The 17,447-nt window shown below is 51.9% G+C and overlaps 1 protein-coding gene across 1 annotated transcript; it reads left to right on the top strand.

Moving 5' to 3' along the window:
• The first annotated feature begins 2,740 nt into the window (after positions 1-2,740).
• Positions 2,741-17,289, top strand: PLAAT1 (phospholipase A and acyltransferase 1). The gene is made up of 4 exons (XM_038416857.2): positions 2,741-2,921; positions 7,881-8,019; positions 13,863-14,131; positions 15,565-17,289. Exons 2-4 carry the CDS (start codon positions 7,881-7,883, stop codon positions 15,664-15,666), a joined length of 510 nt encoding a protein of 169 aa, XP_038272785.1. The 5' UTR covers positions 2,741-2,921; the 3' UTR covers positions 15,667-17,289.
• Positions 17,290-17,447: the final 158 nt, after the last annotated feature.

Raw genomic sequence — 17,447 nt, 5'->3', positions numbered from 1 at the left:
TACGTGAATGGTTGGGTGGATGAAAAGTGCATTGTTCTGCCACCGCATTCAAGAACATGGCCTTTGTCTATACATTCAGAATGTGCAGCTATTGAGGAGAGAAGTGGATGTAAATGGGGGGGTTAGGGGGGAAGGCTTTATCTTTCTTATCTAATAAAAATAAAACCAAACAGGGTTAGGGACCTGCTCTGGCAAACAAGCACTGTTGCCATCAGAATTTTGTGGCAGTTATAAAAGCCTCGTTTTCACCTGCTCCAAAACAACTGCCTGTTGATAATGATCAGACTCTTTCTCATACACACTAAAAGCCCAATTCTGCATAGTTCAGAGAGCTTCCATCAGGCGCTGAGCACACTCAGTGCCCATTGCAGCCAGCAGGATCTGAGGGAACTCAGGATCCTGCAGGATCCAGCCACAGACCTCCCTGAGCTGCCAGGCCTGTATTTGCACATTTAGAGCAGATTCCTGGGTTTCCATGGATTCGTACATTTTCCCACTTGATTGCAGTGAGGATTCCCTCACTTTCCCACTGAAAACCTTGTCAACAATTCAGGCCTGAACCGATGCCAAAATAAGCGCACAGCAGTGTTTTGTGGCATGGAATGAACTAGTCAGCATCAGCAGTGCCCCTTCAAAATGACACCATGTAAAAAGTATGATTGTTCTCCCTCTCCTACTGGTCCCATGATCCTCTGACATGAGCTGCCAGACGCTTCGTACTTGTGTCACTCCGAGCTGTTTTCTTTAATCTCTGATCACACCAGAGTGAGGCGGATGCTGGGTGCAAAGCCAGCTTCCCCCATGTAGCTTCCTGCTGTGTCTACAGGGAACCTGTTCCCATGCCACTGTCCCAGGCTGGACACGATCAGTTGAGAGCATCAGACTCATCTCACTAGTAGGACTTTAACTGACGTTAAAAAACCCAAGCACCGAACGAACATGTGGTTGCAGGGGAGGAGATTCTGTGCAGTTCCCCTGCCAGAATTGCCCCCAGATCGTTCCATCACGGGGTGAAGGGGAGGGTGGAACGGCAGCACACACGGATCCCTGGAGAGCCCCCTAGGGATTAACCCCACACCTTTTATCTCCCTGCGGCAGAGGTGGAAAGCACTGAACCATTGTCACCCTCGCTCTTCCAGGGCTCCTGAATCTCAATTCCTCAACAAGGAAAAGAGCTTTCCCCACCCCACCCAGCTGGGACAGCTGTCCCCACTCCCCACGCCTGAATCAGTGCCAGCGAGTCAGACACAGAGAGCATGCTGCACGTGTGATTGTGTCACACTGACTCCCTAAGGAGGGAATGTTTGTCCAGTGTGACATTAGGAACAGCTGAGCTGTCCTGGAGTGAATGCACAGGATCACGTGTGTGCACGGCATTGCGTCTCCTTAGATAACATCCCCTGGTGCCATGTCACTGTTTCCAGTGGAGTCATTGGGCCTTGCGGTGGGATACTGCATGTAAAAGTATGACGTGCGCAGCAAAAAGCCTCATTAAATAACCCTGGGGGGAATCTCCTCCTGGCCAACCTTCCTCAGGCAGGAACCTCCAACCGGTACAGAACAGGGCAGCCCCCCTGCTCTGCCCCGTCAGCACATCACCCCAGCCCTCCACGCCCTCCCCAGCCTCCCGGCCAGCAGACTCAAGGGCGAGGTCTGGGCCCTGATCCTGGTATCTGACAGATCCACGAAAGCTCCGGGATGGAGACCATGGGCCAGGTGTGGGGGCACCAGGGCAAAACACCCAACAATGGGGCAGTCCATGGGGCCTTGTGGCAACATTATTGGGGTGGGGGGGCGGTCTGGGATGGAGGCAGGACTGGAGCAGGGACGGGCTGTGAAAGCAAGATCTGACGTTTCCCTCCAGCTCCGAGCTTTGCCAAGGGGGCCACTCCCAGCTTGCTTCCCGCTCACGTCTGACCCACACACTGTCTGGGGGTGCTGGTCTGTCCCCTCAAGTGGCACCGGGACCACTTAGAAAGAGATTAATCCCTTTGCTCCAGCCTCGGGGAACAGCCTGTTGGTGTCACCAGTGGGGGCTCGTGCGGGTCCCAGCCGGGCATGGGCTGACAGCCAGGGCTGCGGGGCAGACTCTAAGGGGCCTGGGTGCCCCTAGACGGGACAGGGCCCCACACCCAGGGGGGTGCGGGTCACCCACACACGCCCTGTGCGAGGGCGAGCGGAGAAAGGTCCGAGCCAAGCCCCCAGCCCGGCTCCCCTGGCTCCCGGCCCAGGAGCTTCGGACCCCTCCCCGGCCCGGCTCGGCCGGCGATGGGGGGCTGCCGCCCCCCAGCTGTTTCCCCCCGGGCTCTGGGGCTGCTGTCGGCGGGGGGGGGGGGTGCACCTGGGGCACGTAGCAGCTGCTGCCGGCCACAGCCAGGTTGTGTTGCAGAGAGAGTCGTGTGTGTGTGAGTGTGTGAGGCAGCTGGCGGTGAGTGATGGCAGCTTGTGCGTGTGTGCGAGCCTGTGTGTGTGTGAGCCTGTGTGTGTGTGTGTGTGTGCGAGCCTGTGTGTGTGCGAGCCTGTGTGTGTGTGTGTGTGCGAGCCTGTGTGTGTGTGTGTGAGCCTGTGTGTGTGTGTGTGTGTGCGAGCCTGTGTGTGTGTGTGTGTGTGAGGCGGGCCTGTGTGTGTGTGTGAGCCTGTGTGTGTGTGTGTGTGTGTGAGCCTGTGTGTGTGTGTGTGTGTGCGAGCCTGTGTGTGTGTGAGCCTGTGTGTGTGTGTGTGTGTGTGTGAGCCTGTGTGTGTGTGTGTGCGAGCCTGTGTCCCTGTCACCAGCCGCAGCGGCTGCGGCGGGCCGGGCCGGGCCGGGGCTGACTCGGGAGCTCTCCGGGTCACACACGTGTCGGGGCTGGGACCGGAGCCCGGGGCCGCTCACGTGTCCGCCCCAGCTGCTCTTGGCACCATTCCAGCAGCGCCTCCCCCGGGTAAGTTCCCCGGCCCCAGGCGGACGGGGTCTGTTTGGGGAAGGTCCTGCCCCGGTGTCCCTGAGAACAGTCGCCCCGCGCCCGTGCTTTGCCTGGGGGAGGAGAGGGGGGTGTTGTGACAGCCCCGGCCCTTGACAATTGGTGCCTTGGTGGCTGCTGTGAATGATTCTCCAGCGGCCCGGGGCTAAGGCAGGACAGGGTGGTCAGGGTGCTGATCGCTACAGGTGCTGGGTGGCGTGGGTGCTGAGCACCATGGGCACTGCGTGGCGTGGGTGCTGGGTAGCGTGGGTGCTGAGCACTGTGTGCTGGGTGGCGTGGGTGCTGAGCACCATGGGCACTGTGTGGCATGGGTGCTGAGTACTGGGTGGCATGGGTGCTGGGTGGCATAGGTGCTGAGCACCATAGGCACTGCGTGGAGTAGGTGCTGTGTGGCGTGGGTGCTGAGCACTGGGTGCTGGGTGGCGTGGTTACTGAGCACCATGGGCACTGCAAAGAATGGGTGCTGAGTACTGGGTGGCGTGGTTACTGAGCACCATGGGCACTGCATGGCGTGGGTGCTGAGTATTGGGTGCTGAGCACTGTGTGCTGGGTGGCGTGGGTGCTGAGCACCATGGGCACTGCGTGGTGTGGGTGCTGGGTAGCGTGGGTGCTGAGCACTGTGTGCTGGGTGGCGTGGGTGCTGAGCACCATGGGCACTGTGTGGCGTGGGTGCTGAGTACTGGGTGGCATGGGTGCTGGGTGGCATGGGTGCTGAGCACCATAGGCACTGCGTGGAGTAGGTGCTGTGTGGCGTGGGTGCTGAGCACTGGGTGCTGGGTGGCGGGTTACTGAGCACCATGGGCACTGCAAAGCATGGGTGCTGAGTACTGGGTGGCATGGTTACTGAGCACCATGGGCACTGCATGGCGTGGGAGCTGAGTATTGGGTGCTGAGCACTGTGTGCTGGGTGGCGTGGGTGCTGAGCACCATGGGCACTGCGTGGTGTGGGTGCTGGGTAGCGTGGGTGCTGAGCACTGTGTGCTGGGTGGCGTGGGTGCTGAGCACCATGGGCACTGCGTGGCGTGGGTGCTGAGTACTGGGTGGCATGGGTGCTGGGTGGCATGGGTGCTGAGCACCATAGGCACTGCATGGAGTAGGTGCTGTGTGGCGTGGGTGCTGAGCACTGGGTGCTGGGTGGCGTGGTTACTGAGCACCATGGGCACTGCAAAGCATGGGTGCTGAGTACTGGGTGGCGTGGTTACTGAGCACCATGGACACTGCATGGCATGGGTGCTGAGTATTGGGTGCTGAGCACTGTGTGCTGGGTGGCGTGGGTGCCGAGCACCATGGGCACTGCAAAGCATGGGTGCTGAGTACTGGGTGGCATGGGTGCTGGGTGGCATGGGTGCTGAGCACCATGGGCACTGCGTGGAGTGGGTACTGCATGGTGTGGGTGCTGAGCACTGTGGGTGCTGCATGGCATGGGTGCTGAGCACCTTGGGCACTGCGTGGCGTGGGTGCTGCATGGCATGGGCGTTGCATGGCATGGGCACTGAGCACCATGGGCAGTCACTGCAGGCAAAGAGAAGAGCAGCACTTGTGAGCCAAGGGGGGCAGGAGGGAGTGAAGAGTAAAGACCAAACGTGCTGAATGTGGGTCTTCTCCACCAGAGTTACTGTTTTATCCTGGTGGCCGTCACCGCAGTACCTGGGAAGCCCAGAGAGGATTATGCGATTGCTGAGGGGGGGCCGTGGATTATTCAGCAGGCTGCTAAACAAGGTGGTAAACAGTCATGGCAAAATATTAAGGAAGGGGAAATTAGGCTGATTAGCAAGACCACCCTTATTGCTCCTGTAACTGCCAGAGCTGCTCTCCCCCGTGAGGCCTGCTTCTCAACGCAGCCAGGAGGCGCAGCTTTTCTGAAATGATTTGTGTCAAAACAGAAGGAAAAGCCCCACAAAATGGATTTGAATAATTGTTCTGCAGAAACATTTGCAAAGCTGAGCCTGGAGAATTTGACCTCCTTGTTTCAGCGAGCAAAACAGATCCAACGGGCATTGCCATTTGGATATATGTGGAGACCGCACTGCTATTACTCAGGCTTGTTCTGGGTTTGAATTCCTCCTCTTCTAGCCTTAGTCCCACCGGTCCTGGCTGGCCTCTTCGAGTCCTTTTGCTCCCCCATTCCAGTCTGCCTTGGAGCAATTCCTCAGGAACTCCACGGCTAATCAGATCCTGGCCCATGACATCCATCCATCTAATGCTGTGTCTTCCAACCCTTCTCTGACCCTCCATTCCTAAATGTAACCCTGTTTTCGGCATGTGCCCAAAGCCACCTAAGCCTGGATTTCCTCAGCCTTTCTGTAGTTGGTGCCATCTTCCCACTTCCCCTGATTTGTTCATTCTGAACGTGGTCCATCAGTGTAGCTCCAGGCATCCATGCAACTCTTTCATTTCCACTCTCTTCAAGATCTGCCCCTGATTCTTCCCCAATGCCCAGCATTCGGAGCCAAGCACCAGTACAGGCCTAATTACCACCCTGTAGAGCTTACGTTTCAGTTTGAGACATTCTTCTACTGCTGCTCACTTCTCTCCATTTAGTCCATTGTAATTGAAGTTTCCCAACTCCAAATCCATCAGGCTGCAGTGGAAATCCTCACGTCTCTGTGCCTGAGTTTCTCGATCTGTGAAATGGGGATAATGACATTGACCTGCTTTGTAAAGTGCTTTGAGATCCACAGATGAACAATGCTTGGTGGGCAGTAGGTGTTGTTATTCTCTTCATCCTGCTCGCAATCTCACCAACCCCAAATGATGGCGTGATGTACCTGGTCCCACACAATCCTGAAACTGGCTTAAGAATCATGATAGGTTAAAAATAAAATAATGTTAAGGTTTTTTTATTTGCCTTCTGAGTTTGGAGTGTTTCAGGGCCACATTTTCCAGCTTTTCTCTGCAATCATGAGGGCTAAAACTTACTTTTTCTTTTAAATAACACCGGAGATTCTCATGGAGGGACTTGAGCAGGTTTGCAGTTTTTCAACGCAACTTTCTTTTGTTGGAAAACACGGATTTGTCAAAACTGAAATTTTTCATGGCAGTGAATTGGTTTCAAGGACAAGTTCCTTGGGAAGTTCCAAGTTCCTCCTCTCAGGTTCAGGGTGAAATTGAGAGCGACACCAGAGCAGCCAGTAGCTCATTGTTCAGGGCACGTGGCTAGGATGCGGGAGATGTGGGTTCAGGGCTGGGCCACACCCCTGCGGGGTGCCCTAACTGCCTGGCTATAGTGTGCTGGGGTGGGCTCTTTCAGTGCCTCCTGATGAAGCCATTACATTGTGGATACATTAAATATTGAGGGAGGGAAGGAATAACTCTAGCCTGGTGGTTGGGGGCCACTAGCTGGCACCTGTAACCTCACAGAGCTTCCCATGTGAGAGGAGGGAGAATCTGGCCTGCAGCCACTTAGTGGTAGAAGCTACTCTTGGGGGAATTCCACATCACCGCACATGTGCAGAATTCATGTCGCCCGCAGATTTCTTTGCTTCCCTATCAGAAGTCAGATGATTTAGTTGGGGATTGGTCCTGCTTTGAGCAGGGGGTTGGACTAGATGACCTTCTGAGGTCCCTTCCAACCCTGATATTCTATGATCCTATTCTATTAAGTCATTTTTCTGTGGGGAAGCAAAGGGAAGCCCGCAAGAGTGATCATGCACCTCTCCCTGGCAGCGCAGGCAGGTTGGTTCGGGCGCCTGGAGCAGCTGGTAGAGACATAAATCACTGCTGGGATGGGGTGTGGGTGGGGGGCTGTGCAGTCGTGCGTGAGAGAGAGAGACGCTCTGTTCCTCTTGCTCGCTATCACAACACGCTCGGCATGGAGAGGAGGGTTTGGGGGTGTTTCTTAGGAAGTAGACGTGGGGCAGAGCAGAAAGTAGCAGCCTGCCTGCTCAGTGAATTGTTCCCATTGTCTTTGTGAATTCCCCCAGGAATATAAAACAGGTGTAAAAGTTTTAAGGCTCCTTTACACTGCCAGAGTGGTGTAAAGGACATCATGGCTTTAGAAATGCTTACGGTGTTTTAGAGATTAGAACTGGTCTAAATTTTTGGAGTGAAAAAAATTCCTATCAAAATGTGCTCCAGGAACTGTTTGGTGCTGACCTTTTTGGAGATGGTCAGTAGCCAATATAAACTGAGAGTTTGATTCTCCATCCCTCACTTGCTCTTCACTTGCCTGTGATGTAACACTGAGCATATGGCTGCATATATTTGTTGCCTAATAACTGGAAATAAAGGGTCAAACCGAGCTACTATTAAACAAAGGAAGTTTGGGGATTTCCTCCAATGCGCCCCACTCCAATTCTTCATCCATTGTATTGTAGTTTAAATAAATTACCAAAATAATTGAAACTGGCATGATTATATTGCATTATTTTGACAAATAAAATATGCAGAATTTTGCAGAATTTTAAAATATTGTGCACAGAATTTTTAATTTTTTGGTGCAGAATTCCCCCAGGAGTATAGAAGCTTGAGATGGAAAAGGCCCTGGATGGCATCTCCTCTAGCCCATCCCCTGCTGCAGTGACTTCTTCCCCCAGCAGGTCAATAGTGCCTTGTCCAATTCAAATTGTCCCAGCGGTGAGGGGAGGGATTGCCCTGGCAACGGCCCCCGGCAGGGTTTGCATCCCAGACCAAAGCACGAGCTCGTTGCCACCAGAGCCAAAGGAACAGTTGTATGAGCTGGTAGCAGTAGCAGGCTGTTACCCTCCAGCCACCGGAGGAAAGAAAGTCGCATGCTTTGTAAGTATGTTGCACCTTGTCAGGAATTTATGCTAACTCTCAGTCTAAATGTTCTGTTCCTCCACTGTCTCCTGGTACCTGCCTAAGTGGTTAGACCACTCCAGACCCCTCCTGCATTGTGCGTGTTGAGCGGAACAGGGAGGGACACGTTCAGAGTTGGTGTCTCTGTCCGTCCCATTGCAGATGGCGGCTAATGACAGCTTCAGTCTGGCATATCCGGGCAACCCCCAGCCCGGGGACCTGATCGAGATTTTCCGGCCGGCTTATCAGCACTGGGCTCTGTATCTGGGGGATGGGTACATCATCAATGTGGCACCTGTCGGTAAGAGCTGCCTCACGTTGATTCATTGGGGGGGAGGAGCCGTTTCCTGGCCAGCCAGAGTGGCTGCGCACATGCAGGGTGAATGCCGCGGCTCTCGGATAAAAGGGGCAGAGGGTGTGCGCTCTGGCAGTCCTGGCCTGGTCTGTCCCTCAGAAAGGGCTGTGAGTTGGGAATAGCAGGTGGCTTTGGTTGTCTTGTACAGGACTGTGATACAGATGGGACTGAGGGCAGGAAGTGGGGCCCAGTGGCTGGTGTTACGGATGTTCCTAGTTCTGCTACTGGCCACTGGGTGACCTCAGGCACATCACTTAACTTCACCTCTTTAAAATCGTAACGCTTCCTGGGGCATGGGGACTCCGGTGACATTCACAATGGGGCCCTGAGATGCTGGGTGAATGGCCGTGCCCCAGGCTGTAAACGGGGTGTGGCTGCTCAGTTCACCTGGGTCAGCGGGATCTGGGAGGTGGGAGTGGCCGTCCTGGGACTCACTGCCCTACAGGTGCTGTCCCATGGTAGAGGTAGAGCAGAGCTGCCCTGCGGGAGGCTCTGTGCCTCAGCATGCTCTCAGCAGCCGGGGCATGGCTGGGCTCCCAATACCCCTTGAGAGGGTCTCTCCAGCGCCGCTGGCTGGTGCCAAGGGATCACGTGTCCAATGAAAGAGGTACCGGGGCTCAGGCCATTTTTTTATTCAGAACTAAGGGCTGCGAGTCGTTCCCCTAGGTCACAGATTCTGGGACTGTCTGGAACCTCTGTGATTTCTGCAGCAGCCGGTGTGGCGGCCCCGGGGCCAGCTGCACCTCCCGCTGCTTGGGCGGCCACAGGCAGCTGGTCCCGGACACTGCTCTGGAGCAGTGGTCGGACAGCAGCAGTGATGGAGCCCCAGCCACCCCCCACCCCCAGGGCAGCAGCGGTAGGGCCCCGGGTCACCCCCCCCGAGTAGTAGTGGCGCCGCCCCCCACCCCCCCTCCGGAGCAGCAGCAGCAGGATTGTGGGCTCCGCCCCCTCCAGAGCAGCGGTGGCGGGGCCCCGGGCCACCCCCTCCCCCCAAGCAGGGCCAGATTAACCCATAGGCTAATAAGGCTGTAGCCGTAGGCCCTCTATTTTTAGGCCCTACTGTAGCCCTCCTTTCCATATTGAAGTAACATCTGAGCGACGATAGCGGGGCCCTCAGATATTTTTTGTCTCTTTAGATATTGCTTTGTACAAATGAATCCATCCAGATTGTGAATTCAATGGATGGTGGTTGTGATTTTGTCTTTGTGGGCTAAGGAAATGTTTGTGGGCCCAAACAATACTGAACTTTGTACACAGTAGACCTACACTGGCCAACAGAAACCATGCTGAGGAAAGGAGGACGGCAGAAATTGAAGGGGGCTGAAGAAAGACGGCAGAGACAAGACGCAGTGCGGGAAGGAACTCCTTCTCTCCTAATGCTTTTCTCTCCTACTCAGTCTGGTGGTGGGGGGTCCAGGTGAATACCAGCCCAAGTGAACCTGCCATGCCTGCCCCTGATGAAAAGGAACAGCCTCCTGTGACTTCTCTGGCTGAAGTCTCACCCCACCCCTCTGAAGACTTTCCCAGTGATCATAATACAAACACACCCTTCTGCAGCGATCCAGGCGAGTGGGACACTACTTCTCAAGAGCTCATGGCACATTGGACTGAGAAGGGCCCACAGAAATGCCACAGTCTAGCTGCTGACTTTTCATTGACAAAGCGAGAGTACACCAATCAGAATCGTTATCTGACCAAATCAATGTTTGAATATGGGAAGCCTAACAAACAGACTGGCAAGCGAGAATGGCTCATCTATTCGCCTTCTCAGAAGTGAAGTGTTTTTATTGCCACCTGTTTTCTGATACCAAAAAATGGGGAATGTTCTGCGAAGGCTTCAGGGATTGGAAGAATATTGCATACGTTACCAGTCATGCAATGAGTGAGCAGCATACATTGTCCGTTAGCAGCTACCATGCCCCAAAGAAAGTTAGTGGCAGAATGGATACCCAAATGGAAAACCAGTTTTTGGAAGAACATTCTCAGACACGTAGTTGAAACCATAGTTTTTCTTGCTGAATGTGGTCTGCCATTCCGTGGCTCGGATGAGATTGTTGGATCGAAACACAATGGCAATTACCTTGGTGTTCTAGAGCTAATCGCTAAGTTCCACCCTTTCTTAGCTCAGTACATCAATGAACATGCAGATCGTGGAAAAGGCCGTTCATCACATCTATCAAAGACTATTTGTGATTAATTCATTGCACTGCTGGGAAAGACGACGCTCTCAGCCATTGTAGATGAGATCAAAGATGTGGGATTTTTTTTCAATGTCCGTCGACGTGTGACAGGTTTGAGCCCTTTGTGATGTCACCGGATGTGCTGGGATGCCACTGAGTCAACCTCTTCTGCCAGCCTGGGTCCCCTTTGCCCGGCCTTGCTGGGCTCGGCTCACAAGCCTCTTCCTGCCAAGCACAAAGGCAGGGCCACACCCAGCTGCACAGAGAGACAGGGATCTGCTCTGGAATGATTCAGCCTTAGGGGCTTGCCCCAATACTCTGGTGCCCACTCCCTTTAAGGGGTACAAACCCAAAGGTTTTATGAAATTCGCCCCCTCCCTCAATGTGGAGGGAGATACGCACAATTTCTTGCCCCCTGAGTTCGAAATTACATAAACGGGGTTATATTAATAAACAAAACAAATTTTATTAACTGCAAAAGGTGAATTTTAAGTGAATATAAGAGATGACAGACAGAACAAAGCAGATTACTGATCAAATAAAGCAAAATACGCAAGCCAAGCTCAATATACTTTAGAAACAGGTTACAAAATGTAAATTCTCACCCTAAATGTTATTTTAGGCAGGTTGCAAAGTTTCTGTGGTTCAGAGTTCCAGTTATATTCTTTTTCAGATTGGACCCTATCTCAGTCTGGACTCTCCCGTGCCTTCCATTCAGGTGGCTTTCACAGTCTTTCTTCTTGGGCAGACAGGCCATGGAGAGGGAGGAGTCCTGTTTGCCTTCCTCCCCACCCTTAAATAGGATTTACATAAGGCGGAAATCCTTTGTTTTCCAAACTTGATCCCCCCTTCCCTACCAGTGGGAAGTTACAAGAAGTCCCAGGTAATGTTTTAGTATTAGGTGACAAGACCACCTGACTCTGTAGTATCACAGTGTCCATGAGTCAGTGGCAGTATGGAGCGTTTGCAGGAAGGCCAAGCTTTTCACAGCCCATTGTCCTTGCTGATGGGTCATCCACCCTGACTGGCTTTTCTGTTGTTGTACCTGAAGTGTTAGCAGTGGGCGTCACCCAAAGTAGCATAGTTGAAATACAGATAATAGTCAATATTCCTAACTTCAGATATAGAAATGATACAGGCATACAGATTGGATAATTACATTCAGTAAATTATAATCTTTCCAATGATCTTACAAGACTCATCTTGCATAAAGTACATCTCAATTATGTCATATTCACATCATAAGCATATAGAATATGGAGTGAAACATCACATGACTCAACAGATGGATGTGTCACATGTCTATCAGCTGACTGTCATCTTGCGTTACGTGCTACCTAGCAGAGCAGTTGAACGTTTCGTGACCTTCATAAACATCATCAGCTACACAGGGGAGAAACTTGCCTCGTACCTACTCGATTTCCTCACCGAAAATGGGATTAACATCAGCCTTTGTTGTGACCAAACCTATGACAATACAAGCAATATGAGTGGCAAATATTCAGGGATGCAGGCAAAGCTAAAAGAGCGCAATGCTTTGGTTGATTACATACCATGTGCTGCACACTCACTCACCCTTGCTGGCCAGTCTGCCGTGGATTGTTGTATTGAAGCAGTTTCTTTTTTTGGATTTGACAAGAATTTTACAATCATTTCTCTGCATCAACCAGTCATTGGACAATTCTTAGAGATTCGCTACAAAAGGGATGCCCAGTGCCCAAATCATTCTCAGGGACATGGTGGAATGCCAGCACTGAAGCTGTGACTGCAGCTGTTCTGGGATACCCCAACATCCTTGAAACGCTAGAGAGCATCAAGGATGATGAATCTCAAAAATCAGCAACAAGAAAAGATGCAAAGATCCTGAGTGATGCAATGCACACTTTGGAAATTGATATTTTGTGTGAGGTCTGGAATTATACACTTCAGCCATTCAGCAGTGCAGTCTAAGCTTGCAAAGTGCTCAGATTGACCTTTCCATTGCTGTAAATCTAAGTCTTGAAACTGTTCTTCAACAAATGCAGGATAGTTTTGATGGAGTATGAAATTCAGGGAGCTGCAAGGACTGCTAACCATGAGTTTAAGTCAGCCAAATGCCGGAAAAGACAGAAGACATGCGACGATGCAACTGCCCACTCATTCAGTGACAAGGAGGCCTCCAGAGTTAATACCTTCATCACAATCATCGACAAACTGAAGAGTTCATTAGAATATTGGACCGAGGCTTATGAAAATATTGACAAAACCTTTCGTGTACAGACACATTTTTCGCCTAACATTTCAAGTTCTGAAGTCAGTGAAGGTATCAAATGTCTGTGTCAGAAGTTCCCAGTCAATGTCCCAGTAGATTTTACTAAAGAGTTTCTCCAGTTTGTTGAATTCACATCACACCACTCTCAGAGAGAGAGAGAGAAAAGATGACGAAAGCAAATCTATTTGGATGTACTGAGTTATCACTGAACCCAAAGAGATTGAATGTTTCCCGAATGTTGAAACTGCCTTACGGCTGTATTTGTCACTAATGATCACTAGCTGTAGTGGAGATTGTTCCATCTCTTCTCACAAGGGTCAGAAATGTCCTCAATCCACCATGACTCGAGAGCTCTCAGTGTTTTGTCCCTCTTGAGCACTGAGAATGAAATCGTCAGGTCTTTGAATTATGATGACATCATTCATGACTTTGCCACAGCTAAAGCTAGGGGAAAAATTGTTTGTTTGAAGAATTGAGTGTAGTGAAAGTAGAATAAACTTGTTAATTTGACATAAATAAATAATATGTAAATATGTATGTAGGTAAATGTTTGATGACTTCATAATTGTTTTTGCAATATGTAATTCATACTTAGGCCCTTCTCTCCCATTAGCCTTCGACCCCTCATAACCTTAATCCGGCCCTGCCCCCGAGCAACAGCAGTGGGGTCCGGGGCAGCCCCCCCCACCCGTGCCACTCCCCCACCCCCTGGAGCAGCATCAGTGGCGCACCAGATCTCTCCCCTCCCCCAGCACCTGCAGCACCCTGGAACCCCCCCAGAGCACCTAAGATTTAGTCAGGGGTGTTTATAGTACAAGTCATGGACAGGTTATGGGCCGTGAATTTTTGTTTATTGCCCGTGACCCGTCCATGACTTCTACTAAAAATACCTGTGACTAATCGTAGCCTTATCCATAACTGATGTGGTAAGCCCGGAGGTGCCAGGGGTCTGAGCTGCCGGGCCCAGAGGTGCCGGGGCTCAGCCCTGGCACAAATCAAGCCCTGCCTGTGTCCCTTTCTCTGGGTGGCTCATGCAGTCCTTGTGCTCAGGTGAGAGGCCCTCCACAGTGCATGAGGGCCGAGAGGAGGATGGCCCCTTCCCCCTAGGGGCAGCCCCTTTTTGTCATTCTCGTTCAACTCGGAGAAGGACTGAGTACCAGCTGGTCGCGAGGGGCCAGATTCTGGTCTCATTTCCCCCCACCCCAGAGGGCAGCCATCCCAGGGTCAAGCTCTGGGTTCCCCCCCTTGGCCCCAGGGGAAGTACCCCTGAGTGAGCGAGTGTGGCCAGCAGGACGGCTGGTGCTGTGGCTGTCCTGCACTCCGGCCGGCCAGCTCAGCCTTGTCTCTGCTTTTCCCAGAGGAAGGGGCCGCATCGTCACTGGCGAGTGCCAAGTCTGTGTTCAGTAGGAAGGCCCTGGTGAAGATGCAGCTCCTGAAGGACGTGGTGGGGAGCAACACATACAGAATCAACAACAAGTACGACGACGACTACACACCGCTGCCCGTGGAGGAGATCATCCGGCGCTCGGAGTTCCTCATCGGCCAGGAGGTGTCCTACGACCTCCTCGGCAACAACTGCGAGCACTTTGTGACGCTGCTGCGCTATGGGGAGGGGGTCTCCGAGCAGGTAGGGGTGCTGTGGGCATGCAGCTGCATTGAGTATGGGGCAGGCAGGCTGCTGTCTCCTGCACAGGGCGCGCTACACCCCTCTCCTCCCGGGTGTCCTGCAGGATCTGCACCGTGTCCACACGGCACCAGCTTGACCAGCCCTTCAGCAAGCTCTGTGCAAAGAGGCCACCACCTAGGGCTTTTCTCGCTCAGTTTGCAGCAAGGTCCTCCCTCCGAGGGGAAGGGCTGGTGGGATGGGATACAGTGCACGCTGCAAACTCCCTGGGGGCAGCAAAGCACCAGTGCAGAGCTGCTGAGCCTTGCCTGGCTTTGGCCAGCTGCTCTGCCTTGATTGCAGGACTCGCCCGGCCGCACAGCTTGCTAAGGAGTCTCACTTCCTCTGGCTGAACCCCCGTTTGCAGCGAGTGAGGCTCTTCTCTGCTCAAAGCTGCATTATCCCAGGGGTAGCAGTTGCTCCCCAGCTGCAATCCCAGCATGCCCTTGTCCAGCAGCATATCCACGAGTTCCCAAAGCGAGGGGGGACGTTTTCTCAGTGTGGAGCTCATGCAGAATCTGGTCCTTTCTCCCTGATGCAGAGAAACTCGCGTGGACTTGGGCGAGTTTTGTTAACTGCAGGTTTTGTCAAGAACAAACCTGGTATATGGAAGTCCCAGCAATTTAAACCTGTTGTGGTGAATTCTGGGTGTGTTTTGTTGGGGGAGGTTAAAACCCCGTGGCCTCTACTGGCTTTGCACTGGGGACACTGATATCGAGCTGTGCAGAGAAACCCCTGCGCACTCAACTGAAAATGTGCTTCTTAAACCCGTCCTGCCTCTGGCCACAAGGGCGAGCGATATGCCGCCTGATCACGACCCCCACTGACTTCAGTGGGCTTTGGATCAGGCCCAGGACGGGAAGCTGTGGACCAGATTCTGATAACCATGAAGTCAATGGAATTCACTCCAGATTCACAGTGGCATAACTGAGAGCAGCGTTTGATCCCATGTACTGTCTGTGGACTGAGTGCAGAGCAGACATTGCTTTGCTCAAAGGTGAGTGACCTCCTGGCATGAGTCTTGGGCCTGATTCTGATCTTATGCTTGCATAAATCAGGAGTAGTTACTTGGAAGTCCCTGAATCCCACAGGCAGGAAGCCAGTGTCCTGTGAGATCAGCATTCGGCCTGCTCTGCTCTGTCTCGTGCATGCATCTCTTGTATCCACTGTGTTCATCATGAGAGATTATTCAAGTGTGAAAAACCCAATGTTCGTGATGTCGTCAGGCTGTTTTGTTTCAGAGTAGCAGCCGTGTTAGTCTGTATTCACAAAAAGAAAAGGAGTACTTGTGGCACCTTAGAGACTAACAAATTTATTAGAGCATAAGCTTTCATGAGCTACAGCTCACTTCATCGGATGCATTTGGTGGAAAAAAATGTTTTGTGTTTCCTTTGCAGGCTAACAGAGCAATCAGTGCCTTTGGGTTTGTAACAGCTGCTGCTGGTGCCGTCTCATTGTTGGGCTTTTTCCAGAACAAATCCAGGGAGCGGCATTATTAACCACATACCATGGTAAACTTACAGCATGTGATGGTTGGATTCCAGATTGGAATGGAACCAGCTCAGTCCATGGATAAAGCTACAATAGACGCTCGTTGCCAAGGACGTCACTGTTGCCAAGGTCACTAGCTGTAGTTTTTGTCATAGCAACTTGTATTCAATTGCAGATGATGATTTTCTTGCTAGCCCTCAGTTGACTCCCTGGCAAATTCTTCATCCTCATTGGTGGTGTTTTGCTGGCGGCTGGGCCCGTGAGCCAACAAAAGAGCTTTATACACAATTGCTGCTGACAGTGTTTTTATAGACTTGACTTGCTGGGTTTTTTCAGTGAATAATTTATATTTTTTTACCTGTTTGGAGAAACGTTTTTATGTCTTTTTAAAAAGAATTTTAATGAAACTTACAAATATTCTGAGGGGCCTTTTCCCCATCCCATGACCGGTGGGTTTTACAAGTGGAAAATCTCAACTGCTTAGATTGTGGTGTGTGCTGTGTGGTGTGGTACTGTGCACCAGGGAGTATGCTGCACCTGCGATGCTGGAACCCACAGCCGCTCTCCAGGCCACAGGAGATGGGATGCAGGAGCAGGTCCCTTCTCTTGAAGAGGGAGAGAAGGGTCCCTTTTTACTTTTAAATGAGTGTTTTGTCTTGGGTGTGATGCTCTTTTGCTTTAAGAAATAGACCGGTTTTCCACCTGTGAAATGATTCCTGCATGCTGTTCCTCCGGACCGGTCGAGTTCACTCTCAGACCATCAAGGGGAGGCAGAACCAAGAATGCGACCGCAGCATATTCTGGCTACTCTGCGCTCCTGCCCAGCCCCCACTATTTTTCTAGACTGCCCATGCTCAGACAGGCTGCTATAGCTGGTAACTGCTAGCATTGAACCCTATCTCTCCTGGTTTCTTAGTGACCCCTGGGGCTTGGACCTGCCGTGAGCCAAGATGGGGAAAAAAACTCTAAATCCTGCAAAACCAGTCCTTAGTCTGGAGCTGTTCACCTCCCCAGAGCCTCAGCCAGAAACTGAGCTTGAGCCCCTGTGTTTAAATTCAGTTCTTGGTCGTTTCCTCCTGCTGGTTGGAGGGTAGATGCAGCATTCCTGAAGTGTGTGGGGAATGTGCCAAAGAAAGCAAGTTGCATGTTTTGCAGATTCTGTTAGCATCGGTTCACCTTCCAGTCCCATGTGGGTGACACCTGGGTTTTTTGTAATGACTCTAGTTTTGTGCTTGAGTGATTTAGCAGCGTTCTCACTGGCTTGCAGCTAGTGTAACTAGCCCACTGGTTTGGAACTGTTCTTTGAAGCCTGAAAACAAGATACTAACTCCAGTGCTGGCTGCCACGCTGTGCCGCTCCATGGACTGCAGTCATGCGCAGGCCAACCCCAGGTCTGGCTCAGGGTACTTACTGCAAAGTGTTGTCTGCTGTTGAACACATCCCTACTTGAATCAGAGCTTTTTTATTGACACTTATTTCCGTGTCTGTGGGACTGAGTCTGATGTTTGGGTGTATATTGTAGTGCACTGTTGTCTAGTGTTTCCCTTTCTTCTTAAACTAAACTGGATATTAAATGCAGCAAAAAACAAACAAACACCTACTTCCTATGATACTAAATCTGAAAATAAATCTGAGCATGTGTTGTGTAGCCAAAGGCCATTTCTCAGCAGATGTTATTGGACAGTTAAGCACTTTCCAAGTAAAGGAGCTGCATTTAACCAAGGTCTGTAGGCGCTCAGCTTCTCATGCATGGATGATGTCTGAGCCCTGAACTTCACTGTTTCAACTT

The sequence above is a fragment of the Dermochelys coriacea genome, chromosome 9 (assembly GCF_009764565.3).
Source record: "Dermochelys coriacea isolate rDerCor1 chromosome 9, rDerCor1.pri.v4, whole genome shotgun sequence".
NCBI lineage: Eukaryota > Metazoa > Chordata > Testudines > Dermochelyidae > Dermochelys > Dermochelys coriacea.
This window is presented reverse-complemented; position numbering and strand designations above follow the sequence as displayed.

Coding starts and splice junctions, on each gene's coding strand:
- PLAAT1 (XM_038416857.2), top strand. CDS start 7,881: ATGGCGGCTAATGACAGCTTCAGTCTGGCATATCCGGGCAACCCCCAG. Junction 8,020..13,862: donor CATCAATGTGGCACCTGTCG/GTAAGAGCTGCC, acceptor TGCTTTTCCCAG/AGGAAGGGGCCGCATCGTCA. Junction 14,132..15,564: donor GGGAGGGGGTCTCCGAGCAG/GTAGGGGTGCTG, acceptor TTTCCTTTGCAG/GCTAACAGAGCAATCAGTGC.